Source organism: Salmo salar, chromosome 12 (assembly GCF_965601325.2).
Source record: "Salmo salar chromosome 12, fSalSal1, whole genome shotgun sequence".
NCBI lineage: Eukaryota > Metazoa > Chordata > Actinopteri > Salmoniformes > Salmonidae > Salmo > Salmo salar.
In genome coordinates this window covers 56,459,231-56,482,747 of record NC_138302.1, presented here as the reverse complement: position 1 = coordinate 56,482,747, position 23,517 = coordinate 56,459,231, and the positions used below count along the sequence as shown (strand labels likewise).

The window sequence follows — 23,517 nt, the reverse complement described above, 5'->3', positions numbered from 1 at the left end:
ACATCAGTCAGGAAGTTAAAGCTTGGTTGCAAATGGGTCTTCCAAATGGACAATGACCCCAAGCATACTTCCAAAGTTGTGGCAAAATGGCTTAAGGACAACAAAGTCAAGGTACTGTAGTGGCCATCACAAAGCCCTGACCTCAATCCTATAGAAAATGTATGGGCAGAACTGAAAAAGCGTGTGCGAGCAAGGAGGCCAACAAACCTGACTCAGTTACACCAGCTCTTTCAGGAGGAATGGGACAAAATTCACCCAACTTATTGTGGGAAGCTTGTGGAAGGCTACCCGAAACGTTTGACCCAAGTTAAACAATTTACAGGCAAGGCTACCAAATACGAATTGAGTTTATGTAAACTTCTGACCCACTGGGAATGTGATGAAAGAAATAAAAGCTGAAATAAATCATTCTCTCTACTATTATTCTGACATTTCACATTCTTAAAATAAAATGGTGATCCTAACTGACCTAAGACAAGGAATTCTTACTAGGATTAAATGTCAAGAATTGTGAAAAACTGAGTTTAAATGTATTTGGCTAAGGTGTATGTAAACTTCCGACTTCAACTGTATTTCTCAACTTTACTAATATTAAGCAGATTGCTTATCTTTACAACAGGAGTATATTGCAGCCTACCTGGTGTAACAGTGTAGGTTCCGTCCCTCTCTTTGCCCCAACCCGGGCTCGAACCAGGGACCCTTGCACACATCAACAACTGACACCCCACGAAGCATCGTTACCCATCACGCCACAAAAGCAACGCAAGGGGAACCCTACTTCAAGTCTCAGAGCGAGTGACGTCACCGATTGAAACGCTATTAGCGCGAACCACCGCTAACTAACTAGCCATTTCACATCGGTTACACTGGCTGGCATGAAAATTTAACCACGGGAAAAGCGTCCTTCATTCCCTTTTTAAGTGCATAGATTACATGTAGTTTTTCCCCTGCCCCTGTTTCGAGAGAGGTGCATAATAATGGTCCACTCTAAATAAAAACACATTTCACACATATATTATTTAGTATATGTAAAATAATATTCTGATGGGTAACAATATTAGCCTATCACTTGTGAATTATACAGTGCCTTCGGAAAGTATTCAGACCCTTTGACTTTTTCCAAATTTTGTTATGTTACAGCCTTGTTTGAAAATATTATTAAATAAAATAAATCCTCATCAATCAACACACAATACCACATAATGACAAAGCGAGAACAGGTCTTTAGAAATGTTTGCAAATGTATATATAAAAAAATAAGTACCTTATTTACCTAAGTACCCTTTGCAATGAGACTTGAAATTGAGCTCAAGTGCATCCTGTTTCCATTGATCATCCTTGAGTTGTTTCTACAACTTGATTGGAGTCCACCTGTTTTAAATTCAATTGATTGGACATGATTTGGAAAGGCACACATCTGTCTATATAAGGTCCCACAGTTGACAGTGCATGTCAGAGCAAAAGCCAAGCCATGAGGTCAAAGGAATTGTCCACAGAGCTCCCGAGACAGGATTGTGTCGAGGCACAGATCTGGGGAAGGGTTCCAAAACATTTCTGCAGCATCATTCTTAAATGGAAGAAGTCTGGAACCACCAACACTCTTCCTAGAGCTGGCTGCCTGGCCAAACTGAGCAATCGAGGGAGAAGGCCCTTGGTCATGGAGTTGACCAAGAACCCATCGGTCACTCTGACAGTGCTCTAGAGTTCCTCTGTGGAGATGGGAGAACCTTCCAGAAGGACAACCATCTCTGCAGCACTCCACCAGTCAGGCCTATATGGTAGAGTAGCCAGACGGAAGCCACTCCTCAGTAAAAGGCACATGACAGCCCACTTGGAGTTTGCCAAAAGGCACCTAAAGACTGACAGACCATGAGAAACACAATTCTCTTGTCTTATGAAACCAAGATTGATCTCGTTGGCCTGAATGGCAAGTGTCACGTCTGGAGGAATTCTGGCACCATCCCTACGGTGAAGCGTGTTGGTAGCATCATGCAGTGGGGATATCCGGAGCCCGGACTTAAACCCGATCTAACATCTCTGAAGAGACCTGAAAATAGCTGTGCAGCAGCGCTCCCCATCCAACCTGACAGAGCTTGAGAGGATCTGCAGAGAAGAATGGGAGAAACTCCCCAAATGCAGGTGTGCAAAGCTTGTAGCGTCATACCCAAGAAGACTCGATGCTGTAATCGCTGCCAAAGGTGCTTCAACAAAGTACTGAGTAAAGTGTCTGAATGCTTATGTAAATGTGATATTTCAGTTTGTGAGTGATGCCCAGCGTAATGCAAGAAACAATGCCTAATTTAAAACTTTTTCTAATCATAGTCGCACACCTAGCCTAGTCCAGAAGCCTATGTGTTTTGATAAGGTCTGTATCACAACTAAAGTGGCCAAGTAACTTCGTAAAATGTATGCCAAACTGGCATACATAAGCAGTTTGGCGAAGATCATTTTCACCATAAAAATGCACCTTTATTATAATAAAAGCATTACATGCATAATAACATCTGTGGTCACTTTTGATAATGTTGTTTTCCCGCTAATGGAACATTTGCGCCTATAGCCTACTGCTGTGTGTGCATATCTGCGCTTATAATGTGAAGAAATAGCCTAATAGTTTATCACATTTTAAGCTAAACGTTCTGGTTGTATTCATTTGGGATCTATAGCATCCCGCAACTGTCCCAGACTATGTTTGGAATATTTATTTCTCACACAGAATAGAGTAGGTCAACTTTTGTACTATGGGGGGTTAGTAGATTGACATAGGCTACTGCTTTTGCTGATTGTTTGGCCTACCCATCTTGTTGGCTGACGAAAAGTAAATGTGGACAGTTCTTCCAATATCTTCAATATGCACCTCGAATTGGATAAGGATGCATGCAGTTGTGTCCCCAAAGTGTCAGTCTTCACTTGAAGCCTGTGAGAAAGACCCGATCATGTGATGGAGAGCCATGTGTGAGAGGTGCTTCTGAGCACGCAGCCCTTGTGGAGAAGGGAACAACGGCCACTGGCCACAAAAGGAATGGAGTTTTTTAGGGTGCATTATGGCCACACAAAGGGGGTGCCGCAGGGAAATTGTCAAATTGTGATTGAGAGACTGATGAAGTGTGAACAGCCTGCGATTTAAAAAAACAAAAACAAAGCAGAGCTCATGCATTTCAAGTGACTTTTTAAAAATCATCATTAGTCGCATCAGGCAGCTTTACAAACAAAACATACAGCCCAACGTTTGTAGAACAAGTTACATTAAAAACTCTAGATTAAGCCTATAGGGGTACCTATTTCTTTGTTAATCGCTCAACACAGAATAGCCGGTTGTGTGCACTCCCTCAAATTTCTATTTTATTCAGCTTTGTTCAGTTGTATTCTTCATACTATAAAATAATGCCATGGAATTCGAACCAAATCTGGTCTACTAAATGAACTAGCATAGCCCACAGCCATATGGCATAACCAGATCAGGAGAATGTATATGTTACAAAGGTCTGCATCAGTGGCTTGTAGGCTGGAAGCCAGGAGATGCTAAATGTGTTTATGTTAATTAACGGTCAATTACCGTGAGACCGACAATTATTTGCTTGGCAATCACCGGCTGACAAAAGTTTGTGACCTCCACATCCCTAGGGATGACCTTAATGTATGTCAAGTAGAGACACCATAGCCTCATGTACATCTGCCTCACCAGGCACCCATATTGATAGGATGGTTGTATAGACCTCTTAGCTCAAAGGTGTCTTATCTGGATGACAGAGGCACTGGGCTTGACCAGGCCACACATAGTAACAGAGATATATTTATCTTGAGGATTTTATATAAATTGGATCAGAAAAATTCAAATATAACTAAATTACTGAGATATGCTGAGAACTGTGGTTTGAAGCAAATGTTTAATGACACTACTAGATCGTCAACCAAGATGTGTCACCATTCTGACACATGGATTGATCTGATATTCTATAATATACCATTGCAATGCTTAGAGGCCAGATCAATGCCTGTGGGCTGGATAGAGTATAATATTGTGACCATAACCATGAACACCAAGGTTCCAAAGAAACCCCCAAAGATTGTGGTCAAGATAATTTTTTTATTTAATTTTTAAATCATGAGCAGTTTCAAAATGATTTGGCTGCTGTACCCTGGGAGCTGACTTATCTGGAGGATTATTTAAATCATGCTACAGAATGTTTTCTTGATTTGCTCACTGGGGTAATGGACCATCATGCCCCAGTCGGAAAGAGTACAGTTGGTGCTCGTCCATCTCCATGGATTGATGAAGACCTGGGTGAGGTGTTTGCTTAAATAAATAAAAAAGTATTTACATTATGTCTCATTAAATTAGTTAAACACCCATTCTTCCAAACAAGCTATTGTCCAATGGATTGATGATCATATTATGAGGAAACAAACCTTCTCTTTTAGTCTATCATTGGTGTCAGTAGAGGTGGTGTTAAACCTATTGAAGTCCATACCAAATGGCAAATCTACAGGTTATGATCTTATGGACAATGTTTTACTTCGCTATGTTACTCTCCAGATTGCAGCTCCACTGAAATACATATTTGATTGGTTTCTTTGGAACCTTGGGAAATTTCCAAATGTATGGAAGCATGCTAAGCTGTGTCTGTCCATTTGGGGCTACCAAGTGGCGCAGTGGTCTAAGACACTGCATGTCAGTGCTAGAGGCGTCACTACAGACAACCTGGTTAGAATCCAGACTGTATCACAACTGGCCGTGATAGGATTCCCATAGGGCGGCACACAATTGGCCCAGCGTCGTCCGAGTTTGGCCGGTGTAGGTAAAAGAACACATTCTTCCTACCAATAGTCAACCAATCAGTCTACTCCCTTCACTCAGTAAGATATTGGAGGGTATTGTGAGTAGACAAATGTGGGAGTACATGGAAAATAATGATCTGACCACAGCCGATCAGCATGCTTATCGCAAAAACCAATCCACAACCACTGCATTAGTTGACATGACTAACCAGTGCTAATGCTAATGCTAATGATAATGGCAGGTTTGTGGGTGTAATATTTGTAGATTTCAGTGCAGCATTTGATTTAGTGGATCATGAAATAATTTTGACAAAAATATTGCACCATGGGTTTAAGGAGGCAGTGTTGAATTGGGTACAGTCATATCTAACTGTCAGAAAACAGTCCGCCTTGCTTTAGACTGTGAAGTACCGCAGGGCAGCTGCCTTGGTCCACTTCTTATTCAGTATTCAGTTGGTAAGAGACAAACGTTCAGTCAATACTCGGAATAGATTGTCCACCATCTGTGTTATTCTGGCAGAAAAGAGAAATAGGCAAAATAACATTTAAATTCAGAGCAATGAAGAAATAGAATAATTTATCTTAGCAAACCAGAAACCTTTCAATATACTTTATAAATTCAAACAATACTTTAGAACCATTTAAATATACTAAATTGGAAGGTTGTGCAGACTATGGTAGATCTATCAATCTATCTTTTCAGACTGTCAGAGTATTTATCTGGTCAATACGTCAGTGTATTATGTCTGTTTGTAACAGTGTGTTATATGTGAACATGTGATTGTATTATAAATTGCATTTTTATGTGTAAGCACTCTTGGAATATTAGTCCAAATGAGGACTAAAATGAATTCAAACACAACCAGATATACACTCACACACACCACATGCACTCTCTCTCACACACACACACTGTTTCTCCATCTTTATTAGTGTCTATTAGATCTACAGGTACACACACTCACTCTGTGTCTCTGTCTCAGATTGTCATTGTCCAGTTTGGAGGAAAGCCCTTTTCCTGCACAGCTCTGAGCATCGACCAGTGGCTCTGGTGTGTCTTCATTGGAGTGGGAGAGCTGCTCTGGGGACAGGTAAGACACACAAACAATCTGTGTGTGTGTGCATGCGTGTGTGTGCGTGAGGCAGCTGGTACAGTAGGTGCCAGGGAACTGTTGCTACGTTGCGGGTTCAGGAACACAAAGCTGTTGCATTCCATGGTTACCATCACAACCGTCACTGTGGTAATGAGCGCTGGCGCACATGAAAGCAGCATGGCCCACATTTGCCCACACCCCGGAGGATGAGAACCCAGCACAATACTCCCTCTGCGTCTATATATATATATATGCACACACATACACATGTTCAAAGACACGCACACATACTTCTCCATCTGCATGAACTCACACACACACGTTCAAAGACACACGCTCTTCTCACTTCACACCTACACACCCACATACTCATATATACAGAGAAAGAGATCTCATACTGTCTATAGACAGGAGCCTGTACCCTCAAAGACGAGCTTCCCCACACTGAATTCAGTTAGGAGGCAGAGAGAGCGATCTCTCTGTTAAACCAGGTAGAACAAGCTAGTGTAAGTCTCCCTGTATCCACTAATTTAGTAATAAGGTCCGAAGGGGTGTGGTATATGGCCAATATACCACGGCTAAGGACTATTCTTTGCACAACGCAACTCTGAGTGCCTGGACACAGCCCTTAGCCATGGTATATTGGCCATGTATCACAAACCCCAGAGGTGTGTTTACCAACGTAATTAGAGTAGTAAAAATAAGTGTTTTGTCATACCCATGGTATACGGTCTGATATACCATGGTTGTCAGCCAATCAGCATTCAGGGCTTGAATCACCCAGTTTATAATATTACATATATGATGATGCCCTCCAGCATGTGTACGTGCATGCACATACATGTTTGTCTGTGTGTGGGAGTCTGAAAGCATAGTCATTCAGAGGTGACTAAATTAATTTGAGTCATCATGGCTTATTACATAAGCGTACCTTGTTTGAAATGCCGACGAGAACATAACACAGCACCACATTACCTTAGTATCTATATCTCCACCCTAAGGAATGATACAGCAAGAAGGTTTGACACCCTTTTACTGACACTGCAGTTTGTTTTAGGCTGCATCCCAAATGGTACTCTATTCCATATGTCAGGGAACTAGATTCAGCTGCAGACCAATTTTATTTCTTTTTTTCTTCAATAATTTGTAGACTGCAAAGTAAGCGCAAGAAGCCCACACAGATATATTGTTTGAACAAAACATAACTTCAAATGTTGCTAACATTTGTATACAATCCATGTGTCTCTCTTTTATGCATGGGAATAATTGGGAACAGATTTCTTAAATTAAAATCACCCGGAGCTGATTTCCTGGTGTTTTTACAGTCTTTTATGTCCAACAATAAAAAATAAAAAATATAGTATTTTATTCATTTGTTTTTGCTCAGAAATCTTCGGTGGCCAAATAAAACCATTTGGGGAATCCTACCATATGTAGTGCACTAGGGAATAGGGTGCCATTTGGGATGTAACCTCAGTCAGTTGGGTTCAGTCCAGGGGCATGATGGTGAGTCATCTATCTGCTTAACCAACCCATGTCTTAAAAACAGTTACATGAGGACAAACTGGCTGGAAACTGCTTGGCAACTAGAACCATTCAATATAAATAGTCATTGAAATGTATTTTTCTTTATTTCTTTTTTTACCCCAATTTCGTTGTATCCAATTGGTAGTTAGTCTTGTCTCATCGCTGCAACTCCCCTACGGACTCGGGAGAGGCGAAAGTCGATAGCAGTGCGTCCTCCGAAACACAACCCAACCAAGTCACACTGCTTCTTAAGCCACCAAGCTACTTAACCTGGAAGCCAGCCGCACCAATGTGGCGGAGGAAACACTGTACACCTGGCAACCGTGTCAGCGTGCACTGCGCCCGACCCGCCACAGGAGTCGCTAATGTGCGATGGCACAAGGACATCCCTGCGGGCCAAACCCTCCACTAACCCGGACGACGCTCGGCCAATTGTCCTCAGCAATTTGTCCTCCGCCCCTTGGGTCTCCCAGTCGCGGCCAGCTGCGACTGAGCCTGGACTCGACCCAGAATCTCTAGTGGCACAGCTAGCACTGCGATGCAGTGCCTTAGACCACTGCGCCACTCGGGAGGCCAATGTATCTCTATGCTGACAACACCATAGAATTACAGTAATTTAATATGTTCTCTGTGGACAACCCTTTCGCCAGTCTGGGCCTGGGAAATGACCATGCTTGTGATTAAGTGGCATTATTGCCGGGAGAAATGGAGGGAATGCTTTAAATGTAATGAATTTCAGACCATTAATTTAATTGAGTTACTGAACCGATATACACTGAGTGTACCAAACATTAGGAACACCTGCTCTTTCCATGATATTGACTGACCAGGTGAATTCAGTTGAAAGCTATGATCCCTTATTGATGTTACTTGTTAAATACACTTCACTGAGTGTAGATGAATGGGAGGAGACAGGTTAAAGAATGATTTTTAAGCCTTGAGAAAACTGAGACATGGATTGTGTATGTGTGCCATTCAGAGGGTGAGTGGGCAAGACAAAATATATTTAAATCCCTTTGAACAGGGTATGGTAGTAGGTGCCAGGTACAACGGTTTGTGTGTCAAGAACTGCATCGCTGCTGGGTTTTTCACGCTCAACAGTATCAAGAATGCTCCACCACCCAAAGGACATCCAGCCAACTTGACACAACTGTGGGAAGCATTGGAGTCAACATGGGCAAGCATCCCTGTGGAACGCTTTTGACACCTTGTGGTGTACATGCCTTGATGAATTGAGGCTGTTCTGAGGGCAAAAGTGGGTGCAACCTAATATTAGGAATGTATTGTACACTCAGCGTAAGTTCACATGAAACATTATTAATGCATGTGATAGCCTGCCAAGAAATATGATGGGAGGAGAAACCATTGGACCTATTACATTTAGATCAGACAAGGTGTTATTATCAAGTCCGAGCTTTTTAATGGTATACTCAAATCAAATTCTATTCATTACATGCTTCGTAAACAACAGGTGTAGAAAACCCTTCCCAAGAATGCAGAGAGAAAGAAAATTGAGAAATAATAAAAAAGTATTAATAAATACACAGTGAGTAACGATAACTTAGCTATGTACTGTACATGGGGTACCTAGTCGATGTGCAGGGCTACAAGGTAGTTGAGGTACGTATGAACATATAATTAGTGTGAAAAGGGTAAATGCAGATAGTCCGGGTAGTTATTAGGTTAACTATTTAACTAATTATTTAGCTGTCTTATGACTTGGGGGTGAAGCTGTTTAGGGTTCTGTTGGTTTCAGACTTGGTGCCGTTTGCTGTGTGGTAGCAGAGAGAACAGTCTATGAATTGGGTGGCTGGAGTCTTTGACAATTGTTGGGGTATTCCTCTGACACCACCTGGTATAGAGGTCCTGGATGGCAGGGAGCACGGCCCCAGCCGTACACAGTACCCTCTGTAGCGCCTTGCGGTCAGATGCCAAGCAGTTGCCATACCAAGCTGTGACGCTGCTGGTCAAGATGCTCTCAATGGTGCAGCTGTAGAACTTTTTGAGGATCTGAGGGTCCATGACAAATCTTTTCAGACCTTTTAGGGGGAAGAGGCATTGTCGTGCTTTCACGACAGTGTTGTGTGTGAACCATGATAGATCCTTAGGGATGAGGACACTGAGAAACTTGAAGCTCTCGACCAGCTCCACCTCAGCCCCGTCGATGTAAATGGGGGCGTGATCAGACCTCCATTTCCTGTAGTCGATGATCAGCTCCTTTGTGTGGTGCAAGGTTGTTGTCCTCGCACCACACTAACAGGTCTGTGACCTCTTCCCTATGGACTGTCTCATGGTCGTCGGTGATCAGGCCTGCCACCGTTGTCTTCAGCAAACTTAATGATGGTGTTGGATTTGTACACAGCCACACATTTATGGGTGAACAGGGAGTACAGAAGGAGACTAAGCAAACACCCCTGAGGGGCCCCCGTGTTGAGGGTCACAGTGGCGGATGTGTTGTTGCCTACCCTCACCACCTGGGTCCGGCCCATCAGGAAGTGCAGGAACCAGTTTCAGAGGGAGATGTTCAGTCCCAAGGCCCTTAGCTTAATGATGAGCTTGGAGGGCACTATGGTGTTGAAGGCTGAGCTGTAGTCAATGAACAGCATTCTCACATAGGTGTTGGGCAGTGTGAAGGGCAATAGAGATTGCCCCATCTGTGGATCTGTTGGGGCGGTATGCAAATTGGAGTGGGTCCAGGGTGTCGGAGAAGATCGTGTTGATGTGAGCCATGACCAGCCCTTCAAAGCATTTCATGGCTACAGATGTGAGGGCTATGGGGCGATATTCATTTAGACAGGTTACCTTGGCGTTCTTGGGCACAAGGACTATGGTGGTCTGCTTGAAACATGTAGGTATTACAGACTGCATCAGGGAGAGGTTGAAAATGTCAGTAAAGACACTTGTCAGCTGGTCAGTGTATGCTCGTGAGTATGCATCCTGGTAATCCATCTGGCCCTGCGGCCTTGTGAATGTTAACCTGTTTAAAAGTGTTACTCACATGGCCTAACTTTTATTGACAATTTTGACATTTTTTGGAAACAAAAGATGCTCTACAGGGATGATGTACTCCACCCAAACCATCTCGGAGCCTGGACCCGATCTTCACACTTCAACGCCGCGTTAAGATATTGACTCCGAGATATACCAAGCCCCACTCATATATCTCCCATCCTCTCTAAGCGTTATCCTTGTACTGTTGGGGGTGTTGTCAGTTGTAATCTTGTACCCATTAGTTTGAACTCCTCTTAGTTCTGCTATTGTTAGCTCAAGAGAGGAGTATGTGGTCTGCTCACCCAGTGCTTTTAGTTCAAATGAGAATTCCATGAACTTGAATACCCCCTCGGTTTTCAAATCACGTGGAGGGGTTGGGCTGTTGCACAATAGCAACCAAAGCCCATGTAAGTCAGTTTATAACATTCCATCGTTGGTTACTCTGAGAGTTCCTCATATTGACATTGGCTGCGGCCTCAGACCCTATGGCGCTAACCTTGGAAAAGTAACTCCAATTTCTTCTCCTGTCTCTATTACTAATGGGGATAGACCAAATGGTGCAGTTCTATGCAAACTTATAGCCATACCAACTATTTCAATATCAACCATCAGACAGGGCCTGCAACTGCTTTTTGATCATAGCTTGTTTGAGCTGGAGTTTCCATGTGACTTAAAAAATCGTAAAGGACCTGGGTTGATGTATCGGAAGATCATGCGCTTACCTCCTGAACTGGATTACATTAATGATCTGGGCTATTCCTGACATTCTGGTATTGACAAAGTTGGATCTCTGGGGACATTCTGGACTGATATTAATATTTAAGGTTATGTGTTCAGAACTGACAGACAGAGTAGAGGTGGTGGAGTGGCCATTTTAATAAAAAATGTTTAAAAAAAAAATATCCCTTGCCCAAAAATTTGAGCTACAATCTTTAAGCTTTTGTCTGGGGAAAAATGTATCCATAACTGTTATAGGGGTCTACCATCCTCCTTCGGCTAACCTTTGTGCACTCGAGAAGTTAACTAGTTTGTCTTCTTTTACGAAATTACATTTACATTTAAGTCATTTAGCAGACGCTCTTATCCAGAGCGACTTACAAATTGGTGCATTCACCTTATGATATCAAATTAGAAGTTATTGTCCTGGGTGACCTGAATTATGATTGGGAAATGCAGGCTTCAGACAATCTAAAAAACATGTATAAGGATCTAAACCTAACCCAGTTTGTGACTAAGCCTACACGGCCCAACCCTAAAGATCCTTCAAAGTCAACTCTGATGTCACCGTCTTCTACTGGTGTCTTCGCACAAGACATTAGTGACCATTGCCCAGTTGTTTGTGTTAGAGATGTGAGAATACAAAAATCGAAGCCTTGTGTCATCACATAGAGAAACTTGAAAAACTTCAGTGAACAGGCTTTCTTACAGTCTTTATTTTATTGACCTTGATTGTATTTTCTGGCTAAATTCTGGAAACTGTCAAATCCCTCAAGGGTTCTACTTCCTCCTCTCTGGCACAACAAATTAATTCAGACACTGTCCTCGTTACGGGAAAAAATGCCATCATTGATGCATGTAATCACCATTTTATTTCAGCGGGCTATCTCTTTGAAAGGAACTTCTAAGCCTATTCAAAATTATATTGGGTTGGATGCTGATATGAGAAATGTGTGTGTGCTTAGTCCCCTCCTGTACTCCCTGTTCACCCACGACTGTGTGGCCAAGCACAACTCCAACACCATCATTAAGTTTGCTGACAACACAACAGTGGTATGCCTGATCACCAACAACGATGAGACAGCCTATAGGGGGGAGGTCAGAGACCTGGCTGTGTGGTGCCAGTACAACAACCTCTCCTTCAATGTGAGCAAGACAAAGGAGCTGATCGTGGACTACAGGAAAAGGTAGTCCAAACAGGCCCCCATTGACATTGATGGGGTTGTAGTAGAGCTGGTCAAGAGTTTCAAGTTCCTTGGTGTCCACATCACCTATGAACTTTCATGGTCCAAACACACTAAGACAGTTATGAAGAGGGCATGACAACACCTTTTCCTTCATAGGAGACTGAAAAGATTTGGCATGGGTCCCCAGATCCTCAAAGTTCTACAGCTGCGCCATTGAGAGCATCCTGACAGGTTGCATCACCGCCTGGTATGGTAACTGCTTGGCATCTAAGGCGCTATAGAGGGTAGTGTGTACGGCCCAGTACATCACTGGGGCCAAGCTTCCTGCCATCCAGGACCTATACACTAAGCGGTGTCAGAGGAAAGGCCAAACAATTGTCAAAGACTCCAGTCACCCAAGTCATAGACTGTTTTCTCTGTTACCGCACGGCAAGCGGTACCAGAGCGCCAAGTCTAGGATCAAAAGGCTCCTTAACATCTTCTACCCCCCCCCAATTAGTTTTTTACACTGCTGCTACTCGCCGTTTACTATCTATCTCACTTCACCCCTACCTACATGTGCAAATTACCTCGACTAACCTGTACCCCCTCACATTGACTCGGTACCGGTACCCCCTGTATATAGCCTCATTATTTTGTTACTCTTTATTATTTTTTACTTTCGTTTATTGAGAATATTTTCTTAACTCTTTCTTGAACTGCACTGTTGGTTAAGGGCTTGTAAGTAAGCATTTCACAGTAAGGTCTACACATGTTGTATTTGGCGCAGGTGACAAATAAAGTTTGATTTGAGAAAGTTGCAAAAAAAGCTTGCACTCTGTTCCTTGCCTCAGGCTGTACATGCTGTTCTCCAAGTGATCATATTTTCACTCATCAGTCTTCTCAATTGAATCTGGTCTTTGCTGATAGGTCAAATTAGTTTAGATTTAGAGTGGTCCATTATCAAATGGGCAGGAACAGGGGCAGGTGAAAAAAATTAATGTCATCAGTATGCACTCCATTAGCGAATGGAGGCCACTTTCCTGCTGGTTCATTTTTCACTCGTGTTGGGTAGGCTATTTCCGGTTATTTCACTTCATGCATCAACCACTGTTTGAGGAGCATGCATTCTCTCACCAACAACAGGTGATATTCCGCCCAAACTCTGTATGTCATGGGCTCTCCAACCCTGTTCCTGCAGCTACCCAGTGCTTCATTTGGGAAACTAAGGGAAGTCTATCCGGGAACATCAATAGTAACATGTTTTCACAACTAAACATTAAACTGTTGACAGACCCTCTTCTGCGCGCTTGAGAAAGGAATGAAGGAGATATTCTGTAGTTAAAGTTAATGTGTCAGCCTATTATTTATTGAAATATAAAAATACCTTGCTCCTAGTCTATTCAAAATCAAATATAAATTCACACTAGGCCTAATTTTAGGCTCACTCTGAATTTGTTTAATTTAGGCTACCAGTTATAAACCAAAGATGTTAAAACAGTTTTTATGTTTTTGGTTAGAGGTTAGAGGGACAGTGGTTAGAGGGACAATAGAGCCCTGAGTGCCAGGCCGTTAGTGACCTGACGATTGTTAGCGAGTTGGGTACTACTAACATGTGCATAAGAGGAGATTACCGTGACTCAACGGCCACGTGGAATTTTACTGCGATCCTGACTCATGACTGCCAGTGTGGCGGTAATATGGTCACCGCAACAGCCCTAGGTGAGAGGTTTTGGGGGCATGATCTGTGTGCGTCTGAAACGTTCTCACTCATCATTATTCACAATTCATGCATGATTATCCATTCATGTAGATGTGTTCAGAAACATATTATATTATCTACAATAAAGGTGACTCCCCTCCCCAAATCGTTGGGGCATGGACCATTTTGACTCCAATGCACACATTTGACTAAACGTAATGCACTTTCAAAAGGGGTGGACTAGATTAAAGTGCATTCGTTTCTAAACGGTGAAACATGCTCTCAAATAATAGGTGAAATTCTCTACTTTTGATCTCAAATCTAAAATGGTGGACTATAGAGACATTAAGAGTTGTAGCGTCACTGTCCAAATAAATACATACGGGAGTGTATATACAGTGCCTTCAGAAAGTATTCACACCCCTTGACTTTTTCCACATTTGGTTGTGTTAATAAGTGGGATTAAAATTGATTTGTCATTTTTGTTCAACTATCTACCTAAAATACTCTGTCAAAGTGGAAGAAAAATTATTAATATTTGTTTAAATAAATGTAAAATAAAACTAATATCTTGATTAGATAAGTATTCAATTCCCTGAGTCAATGCATGTTAGAATCACCTTTGGCAGCGATTTCAGCTGTGAGTTTTTCTGGGTAAGTCTAACAGCTTTGCACACCTGGATTGTACAATATTTGCACATTTATTCTTTATTAAACAAAACTGTCAAGTTGGTTGTTGATCATTGCTAGACAGCCATTTTCAAGTCTTGCCATAGATCTTCAAGCCGATTTAAGACAAAACTGTAACTAGGCCACTCGGGAACATTCAACGTCATCTTGGTAAGCAACTCTAGTGTATATTTGACCTTGTGTTTTAGGTTATTGTCCTGCTGAAAGGTGAATTTGTTTCCCAGTGTCTGTTGGAAAGCAGACTGGACCAGGTTTTCCTCTTGGATTTTGCCTGTGCTTAGCTCCATTCCGTTTCTTTTTATCCTCAAAAACTCCCTAGTCCTTGCCGATTACAAGCTTTACCCATAACATGATGCAGCCATCACCAGTACTCAGTGGTGTGTTGTTGTAACGGGGTGAGTGACTGGTTGCCGAGGAGGTCAGGCGCAGGAGAGCAGAGATGGGTGATAACAGGAGAACTTTAATATACACCCTGGCCCAAAGGCACAGGCGAGGCAGCACAAAGCACAAGCACGGTAACATGAACCGGATTAAACAAAACAAACAAACCTAGCGCAAGCCAGCCTGTAGCGTAACACCCTACACAAAGAACAATTCCACACACAGACATGGGGGAAACAGAGGGTAATATACATTTAGTCTGATGAGGGAATGTGAACCAGGTGTGCGGGAAAATGAGACAAAACAAATGGAAAATGAAAGGTGGAGCGGCGATGGCTAGAAGACCAGTGACGTCGACCGCCGAACGCCACCCGAACAAGGAGAGGGACCGACTTTGGCAGAAGTCGTGACAGTTGTTGGATTTGGCCCAAACATTACACTTTGCATTCAGGACATAAAGTACATTTCTTTGCCACATTTTTTTCAGTTTTAATTTACTGCCTTATTGCAAACAGGATGCATGTTTTGGAATATTTGTATTCTGTACAGGCTTCCTTCTTTGCACTCTGTCATTTATGTTAGTATTGTGGAGTAAACTACATTGATGTTGAGCCATTCTCAGTTATCTCAGCCATTTAACTCTAACTGTTTTAAAGTCACCATTTGCCTCATGGTGAAATCCTTGAGAGGTTTCCGTCCTCACTGGCAACTGATTTAGGAAGGGTACCTGTGTCTTTGTAGTGACTGGGTGTATTGATACACCATCCAAAGTGTAACATTAATAAGTGCACCATGCTCAAAGGGATATTCAATGTCTGCTTTTTTTATACCCATCTACCAATAGATGCCCTTCTTTGCGAACCATAGGAAAATCTCCCAGGTTTTCGTGGTTGAATTTGTGCTTGAAATTCACTGCTTGACTTAGGGACCTTACAGATAATTGTATGTGTGGGGTACAGAAATGGTGCAGTCATTTCAAAATAATGTTAAACGCTATTATTGCACACAGAGTGAGTCCATGCAGCGTATTATGGTACTTGTTAAGCACATTTTTATTCTCCTGAAAAAGTCAAGGAGTGTGAATGCTTTCTGAAGGCACTTTATTTTGCTCTGAATGTTAATGCACCAAATTGCCTGATCTCATGTGCACTGCTCTCTTTCTTCCCAGATGATCTTGACCGTTCCCCAATACAATCATACAGCATTATTACAGGGTGTATAACTACTCCTACTGTGCTGAGTGAGATACATGTTTATTCAAACATTCTCTCTTCCTCTCTCCTCCAGCTGATCACAGCCATCCCCACCCACCGCCTGAAGTTCCTGAAGGAGGCTGGCCACGGCACCCATAAGGAGGATGTTCCCGAAAACGAGATGAACGAGGGGGATGATGAGATCGACCATGCTGAGATGGAGCTCCGTAGGGGACAGGTCCTCTGGTTCAGGGGACTCAACCGCATCCAGACTCAGGTACGCACCAGGGGGACCTCAACTACCATCCCCTGCTCTCGCTTTAGCAGCCTCCCTCTCTATCTCCCTCTCTATCTCCCTCTTTTCCTTCCAGACCCCTCCAGGGGTTCCACAGGTATAGGTGGAGAAGAAGAAGAGAGAAGACCATCTTTAAGGGGTTGACAGGATTGGATACTCCTCTCCCCCACCTCTCTCCCTCCCCTTTCTCCCGTCTCTCCCCTCGCCAGCGTTCACAGGTAAAGACCGAGAAGAGCTACAGAAGCCCTGCATTGTGATGAGAGGAGGGATATTCTTCCCCCTTGTCCTCCCTGTTGTGAGGAGCTTTAACCTGGTGTCTGTTCTCCAAAGGGAAGACTATGACAACATATTTCTTCACCATGACTGTTTTGATTACTGTTGTGCTGGTATTATGTGGTTGTTTCGGCCTCCTTTTTCTAATTCAGTCATTCTAAATTAGCCTGGGTACCAGTCTGTTTAGCTAGCAATCCACTCCTTGTAATCTGTGTCATGTGCCAAAGATTTCGCAATGACACAGAGTACAAGTAGTGGAATGCAAGCTAAACAGACTGGTACCCAGGCTAGTTCTAAGTCTTTCTGAAAGTTAAGCGTTTAAGTAAGAGTTTTTCTCTGGGATGTATTTTGCTGCTGCCTCTTGTGAAGAAAGACAGGTGTGTGTTGCCGTCTGAGGGAGACACAGCCTGACAATGGGACTGTGACAAAGAGTCTGATGGCTGGGCTTTGATTTCCTGTCACAATGCCACCTCTGTCTCTACTGTCTGTAACTTGTCACCCCTTAGCTGGTTAGCTCTCTAACTAAGTGATCCCTAAAATGGTGGGTTGGGAGTCAGGATCCAGATATGGGTAATATCAGGAGGAGATCAGATACCAGGGGGCTGTATGTATCAAGTGTTGCAGGGTAGTAGCTGATCTCGGATCAGTTATGCCTTTTCGATCACAATGAATATGATTATACGGATATAGGGGAGCTGATCCTACATCAGCACTCCTCTGAGACACTTTGTAAATATGGGCCCTGGGATGTAAGGTGTCAGTAGCTCTGGGCCCTCGGGTAGGGGAGTGGAAACCCTACCTAGTCACTTGTGACTCAGACACACTGGAGGCCTGCCTGTAGCGATAGTCACAACCCACCAACACAACTAGACATATCTCTAGATAACCTGATGGAGAGTTATAATGGATGACTCTCAGGATCATACTAATAGTGCTGTTGCTGCTACAAAGGATTGTTTCGCTCGCTCTCGCTCGCTCCTTCTCTCGCTCCCTCTCTCGCTTTCTTTTCTCTCCAACTCTGTTTCACTGTCTCGGTGTACACAGCCTTGGGGTTGAAGAGACTTACTGTGATGGGAGATGGGGAGCAGAAACACACTTACTGCCTGTTGCGCACTCACACACCAATGGCTAGCTTATATTTAGAGACTGTGTTCAAATAGAGCTTTTCACCAGGTCTCCAATTGCCTTATGTAGTGGGACACACACACACACACACACACACACACACACACACACACACACCCTTTAACTGCCAGGGGACTCCACAAGGTCGTCTCTGTGGGTGTATAGGAAGGAGACACATATACACCCCCGGGGTGGTCACATACATAGAAAAGTCCAAACTTTTGACGTGTGTGTGTGTGTTTGTGTTGCATTTAATACATTTTGTGATGGTTAAACAGTTTCAGTGTAATTTTAAATGACTACGACCAGATATAAAGTATGTAGAAAAGATAATGGACCTATATATTTATAAGATCATCTTTGAGAACTAACAACCTCCAGAATAAAACCTACACAGTCAGGGAGAATCTGAAATTCCCCAAAATGTCATGGAATGTGGCACTTTCATATTTGAGGCACATGGATGGTAAAAAAAAAAGGCCATGGCCAAATGTGCAGAATTGTAAGAAACTAGCTTTCAAACTGCAGAATTTTATCTTGGTTCCATGGCAAAATATGTAGAATTGTGGGAAATTTGTTGCATGCGCCACCACTGCTCAAAGAAATCCGAGTGGCAAGACTGATGGAGGTGGAGAGGAAGCCGAGTTCCATTGTCTACACACACACACACACACACACACACACACACACACACACACACACACACACACACACACACACACACACACACACACACACAGTGCAGTAGAGATGGCACCACTCCCATGCCCACCAGATTTCACAGCTACTCTTCCTGGGGTCCAGCCAAATTAAGGCAGTTATATATAATTAAAAATGTTACAATACATTTCACAACACATTAAGTGTGTGCCCTCAGGCCACTACTCTACTGTCACATATCTCCAATACAAAATGCAATGTGTGTGTGTGTCTCTTCACAGTCCCCGCTGTTCCATAAGGTGTATTTTTATCTTTTTTTTCCTTCTGATTTTACTGCTTGCATGAGTTCATTAATTTGGAATAGAGTTCCATGTAGTCATGGCTCTATGTAGTACTGTGCACCCACCCATAGACTGTTCTGGATTTGGGGACTGTGAAGAGACCTCTGGTGGCATGTCTTCTGGGGTGTGCATGGGTGTCCAAACTGTGTGCTAGTAGTTTAAACAGACAGCTCGGTGCATTCAACATGTCAATACAAGTAGTGATGAAGTTAGTCTCTCCTCTACTTTGACCCAGGAGAGATTTACATGCATATTATTAATGTTAGCTTTACATGTACATTTAAGGGCCAGCCATGCTGCGCTGTTCTTGGCCAATTGTACCTGACCAAACGAATGGACAGTAGTCCGTCTGCAACAAAACTAGGGCCTGTTGGATCTGCCTTGTTGATGGTGATGTTTCGAAAGCGAAGCAGCGCTTTATTATGGACAGACCTCTCCCCACCTTTGCTACTGTTGCATCAGTACGTTTTGATCATGACAATTTTTTATAATCCGGGGTTACTCCAAGCAGTTTAGTCTCCTCAACTTGCTCAATTTCCACATTGTTCATGACAAGATTTAGTTGAGGTTTTAGGGTTTATTGAATGATTTGTCCCAAACACAATGCTTTTGTTCTTTGAAACATTTAGAACGAACAGTAGAGAGTGTCATGGTTTGTTTTCTCGTTGTTTTCCCAAAACAAACCTAAAAGGTGTAGGTGTTCCCTTTTAGAATACCTCCTCCTCTCTCTCCATGTGTTATAGAATGTCCCATTGTCCCCGACAATGCATCAGCCAAGTTGGGTACTTTCTTCGGCGCGTGAGCGGGATTCTTAGGCCGTGGCGCTACAATAAAGTGGGCCTATGGAGACATTTCCAGAAGGCGAGCTTCGGTTCGGCAGTGCTGCTCTCCCCTCCTACAGGAGTGAGCTATAGGCAATCGTAGCGCTAGCATGTCCAGAGGCTATTCTGTGTCCCTATGGGCTTTACGCTGAAACGATGCTGAAACAACACACCTGCACCAAAACCCCTGTAGAGTGGGCGAAGGATGATTAGCTTGTTGTGGTGTTTGGATGTAAACGTATACGTCCCTCTCGTACAGTAGGTCAAAAAGAGTTCAGGCTTTCTCAGTCTGCCGTTGGGGGTGCGGAGAGAGGGAGGTGGGTTGGTTTAACGTTCTTCTTTTAACGGTTCCATTATCTACAGGGCTGTGGAAGACTCCAGTCCTATCTCTCTAGTGTCTATTTCTCTCTCTCTCTCACTCACTTTCTCTCTTTTTTCTTTCTCGGTCTCTCTCTCTCTCTCTCACACACACACACACACACACACACACACACACACCGCACACACACGCCAGAAGCCTATACTGTTTGTGCACCCTGTAACTGACTAACCTTCTACCCTCTTCTTCAACTGAAATATGCAACTCTTTGTCGCACATTTTTTTCTGAATCTTTCTCTCTTCTTGAATTGGTTGATCTCTCTCTTCTCATTCTTCTTTAGCCCTCTCTCCCTCTGCTATTGTCCATTAACTGTCATTTGTTTATGATGGAAAGACTCTCAATACGGTTGACCAGAATAATAAATAAATATATGTTTTGTCTTTTTATATTGTGTTTGAGGTATTTAATCGTATGTGTATAGATTTAGAACTAAATAACGTATTTTACTGTTGACAAATGTTCCTCATTTACTGGGACACTACGCTATAATTGACCATTCTTATTAGTTCTTTCCAAGTTGGTTTCTGTGTCGTTCGAGACGGATTCTAATTCCCATTCCGACGTTCCACTTCCTCGGTTCAATTTCCCTATTTATCACCCTCTTCCCGTCCTCCCCCCATCCTCCCTTTCTCCCTCCATCACACTGATAAAGGAAGTGCTGAGAAGAGATGCAGTTGAGCATTTCTCACTCTCTTTCTCCTGGGGAGGGAGGATAGGAGGATGGGAGAAAGGTGTGTGGGGGGGTGATGGAGAGAGGCAGTGAGGTAATTAGGTCCTTATCTCCCCCTCTGACTCCCCTCCCTTCCCTCTGTCTAATCCTGGTGGGCTGTGTGGTGCAGTTGTATGTGTGTCAGCACGGCTGGTTAGTCAAACACAACCAGGACATAATTGGCAAGAGGAGGACGACTTCGCATCAAACTTATCAGCGACCTGTAGGAACACTCTCTGCCGTCTTCGTTTGTTTCCCTCCCTCGCGCCTACCAGTGCCCTCAGCCTTTTTCCTCTGTCACAAAATAATATTACCCCTTTCATTCAGTGGCAGGCCTTCCAGTCCTCTTCCTCCATCTCTCCAATCCCCCGTTCTGTCCCTTCCAACTAACGATTTAGGGATTTTCTAAATTTTTACAATAACCACTGTCTGCTCTGCCCATACAATGTTTCTTTCTGCTATCTTTCCCTTCCTCCCTCTTTTTTTTCTCTCCCTTCTTTCTATCTCTATCTCTCCCTCTCTCCTTGCCCCCTTCTCTCTTTCTTTCTCTCCCTACGTCTCTCTGTTTCTTGTGACTATGCTGTGGGCTGTTGTTTGCAGATGGACGTGGTCTATACGTTCCAGACGGGTCAGGCTCCGGTCCCGGGGGCATTGAGACGCCAGCCCTCTGTGGTCAGCCAGCACAACGACGCCAAAACTGTCTCTAGCCCCACCCACGTAGGGCTTTCCTCTTCCTCCCTGTCTGCCAACTCTGCCGGGGCCCCGCCCCTTCCTGCAGCCGCCGCCGCTGCTTCCCCCTCCACTGCAGGCAGTGAGTGAGCGGTTGCGATGGCGACCCCTTAACAACAAGCTATCTTTTCTCTGCCTCCTCCTCCTCCCTCTCCTCCAGTCAGAATGCTGCATGACTGACTGTTTGATTTCTTGATTGAATTGCTGACATGCCGTCATTACCTCATCCACAGCCTGCCGATGCCTGCTGACAACTTCCTCTCTATGATTGTCTTTCTATCTTTCTCTTGTTCTATGTCTGTTTTGTTCCCTTTCTCTCTCATTGTTTTATTTACTCTGTCCTCGGTTTCACTTTCTCCTCGGTTCACTCTGGCTTTCCTATGGCTTTCCCAGTTCATCCTGGGGGTTGGAGTTCTCCAAACTCCTAATATGATCTGCATGTATTAACCCAGGTGAGACCTCGCCGTGAGACGAGATCAACCTAAAATAATTGTCAGGAAGTACAAAGAGCCAAATATGTCTCAGTCCTAACTCTGAAAATCCTAGCATCTGGAATCCTGACGTCCATTTTATTTCCCTGGCTGTGGTCGGTCCGGCAATACAGCGGCCTCGGTAGAGAGATAATTGGACAGGCTAATCTCACACAGGGTATAATCTGAAAAGGTTAAATCCCGCAGGCAGGCCCTAATCTGAGAGGCTGTTATCTGAGGCAGGGCCCAGGAGGTCTCACGAGGGTTAATAGCGAAGGGTTAATTGCATTTTCTAATAACTGTGCATCACTCCATTTCCTGAGCTGCCTTCTGTCTGTCTGTCTGTCTGTCTGTCTGTCTGTCTGTCTGTCTGTCTGTCTGTCTGTCTGTCTGTCTGTCTGTCTGTCTGTCTGTCTGTCTGTCTGTCTGTCTGTCTGTCTGTCTGTCTGTCTGTCTGTCTGTCTGTCTGTCTGTCTGTCTGTCTGTCTGTCTGTCTGTCTGTCTGTCTGTCTGTCTGTCTGTCTGTCTGTCTGTCTGTCTGTCTGTCTGTCTGTCTGTCTGTCTGTCTGTCTGTCTGTCTGTCTGTCTGTCTGTCTGTCTGTCTGTCTGTCTGTCTGTCTGTCTGTCTGTCTGTCTGTCTGTCTGTCTGTCTGTCTGTCTGTCTGTCTGTCTGTCTGTCTGTCTGTCTGTCTGTCTGTCTGTCTGTCTGTCTGTCTGTCTGTCTGTCTGTCTGTCTGTCTGTCTGTCTGTCTGTCTGTCTGTCTGTCTGTCTGTCTGTCTGTCTGTCTGTCTGTCTGTCTGTCTGTCTGTCTGTCTGTCTGTCTGTCTGTCTGTCTGTCTGTCTGTCTGTCTGTCTGTCTGTCTGTCTGTCTGTCTGTCTGTCTGTCTGTCTGTCTGTCTGTCTGTCTGTCTGTCTGTCTGCGTGAGCAGTGTTTAGTATTTTTCAGATTCCTGTTTTCTACTTCCAGTGGCTACATATCAGAAAGCATGTATCTTCTACCTTCTCTCCAACTGTTACTAAAGACACGTAGGGCATCTTAAAGGGCTAGCCACGGTCACATTTCATGGGCTGATAGCTCAGCCATCTCCATGTCTAGCCCTGAGGATACATGTGTGGAAAAGGAGAAAGTCAGTGTATGACTGAATGAGTGTGTGAGTGATTGATTCTGTGTCAGAAGTGATGTAGTCATCTGCGTGGTTAGTGTATAGAGAGTCCATTAGTTCTGGTGATGGTGTTGGACTGTTTTAGTAAGAGAGATGAGCTAAGTCGTGTGAGATATGATAGTCAGCTTCCTCTGTACAGATGAGAGGGACAGAGGGATGGGGATGACCTTGTCCTTTGCTAGGGGGAGGGATGGAGAGGTGAGAGGGAAGAAAAGGGGGACGTCATTCCTCACACCACGACACAGCACTTCCTCTCCCCCCAGAGATACACACATGCCGTCTGCCCAGCAACAGAGTACTGAGAGAGACG

General features: G+C 43.8%; 1 protein-coding gene across 7 annotated transcripts in view; it reads left to right on the top strand.

The window, feature by feature from the left end:
- Positions 1-23,517, top strand: part of LOC106565103 (plasma membrane calcium-transporting ATPase 1) — a 166,397-nt gene that overhangs the window by 130,871 nt on the left and 12,009 nt on the right. For 4 of the 7 annotated variants that reach the window (XM_014131832.3, XM_014131834.3, XM_014131831.3 and 1 more), the window contains 2 exons: positions 5,763-5,870; positions 16,335-16,517. In XM_014131832.3, the coding sequence (XP_013987307.1) occupies positions 5,763-5,870; positions 16,335-16,517 (291 nt within the window). Of the gene's footprint in view, positions 1-5,762; positions 5,871-16,334; positions 16,518-21,444; positions 21,656-23,517 lie in introns of all 7 variants that reach the window. The other 3 variants (XM_045691506.2, XM_014131833.3, XM_045691507.2) reach the window with 2 other exon arrangements.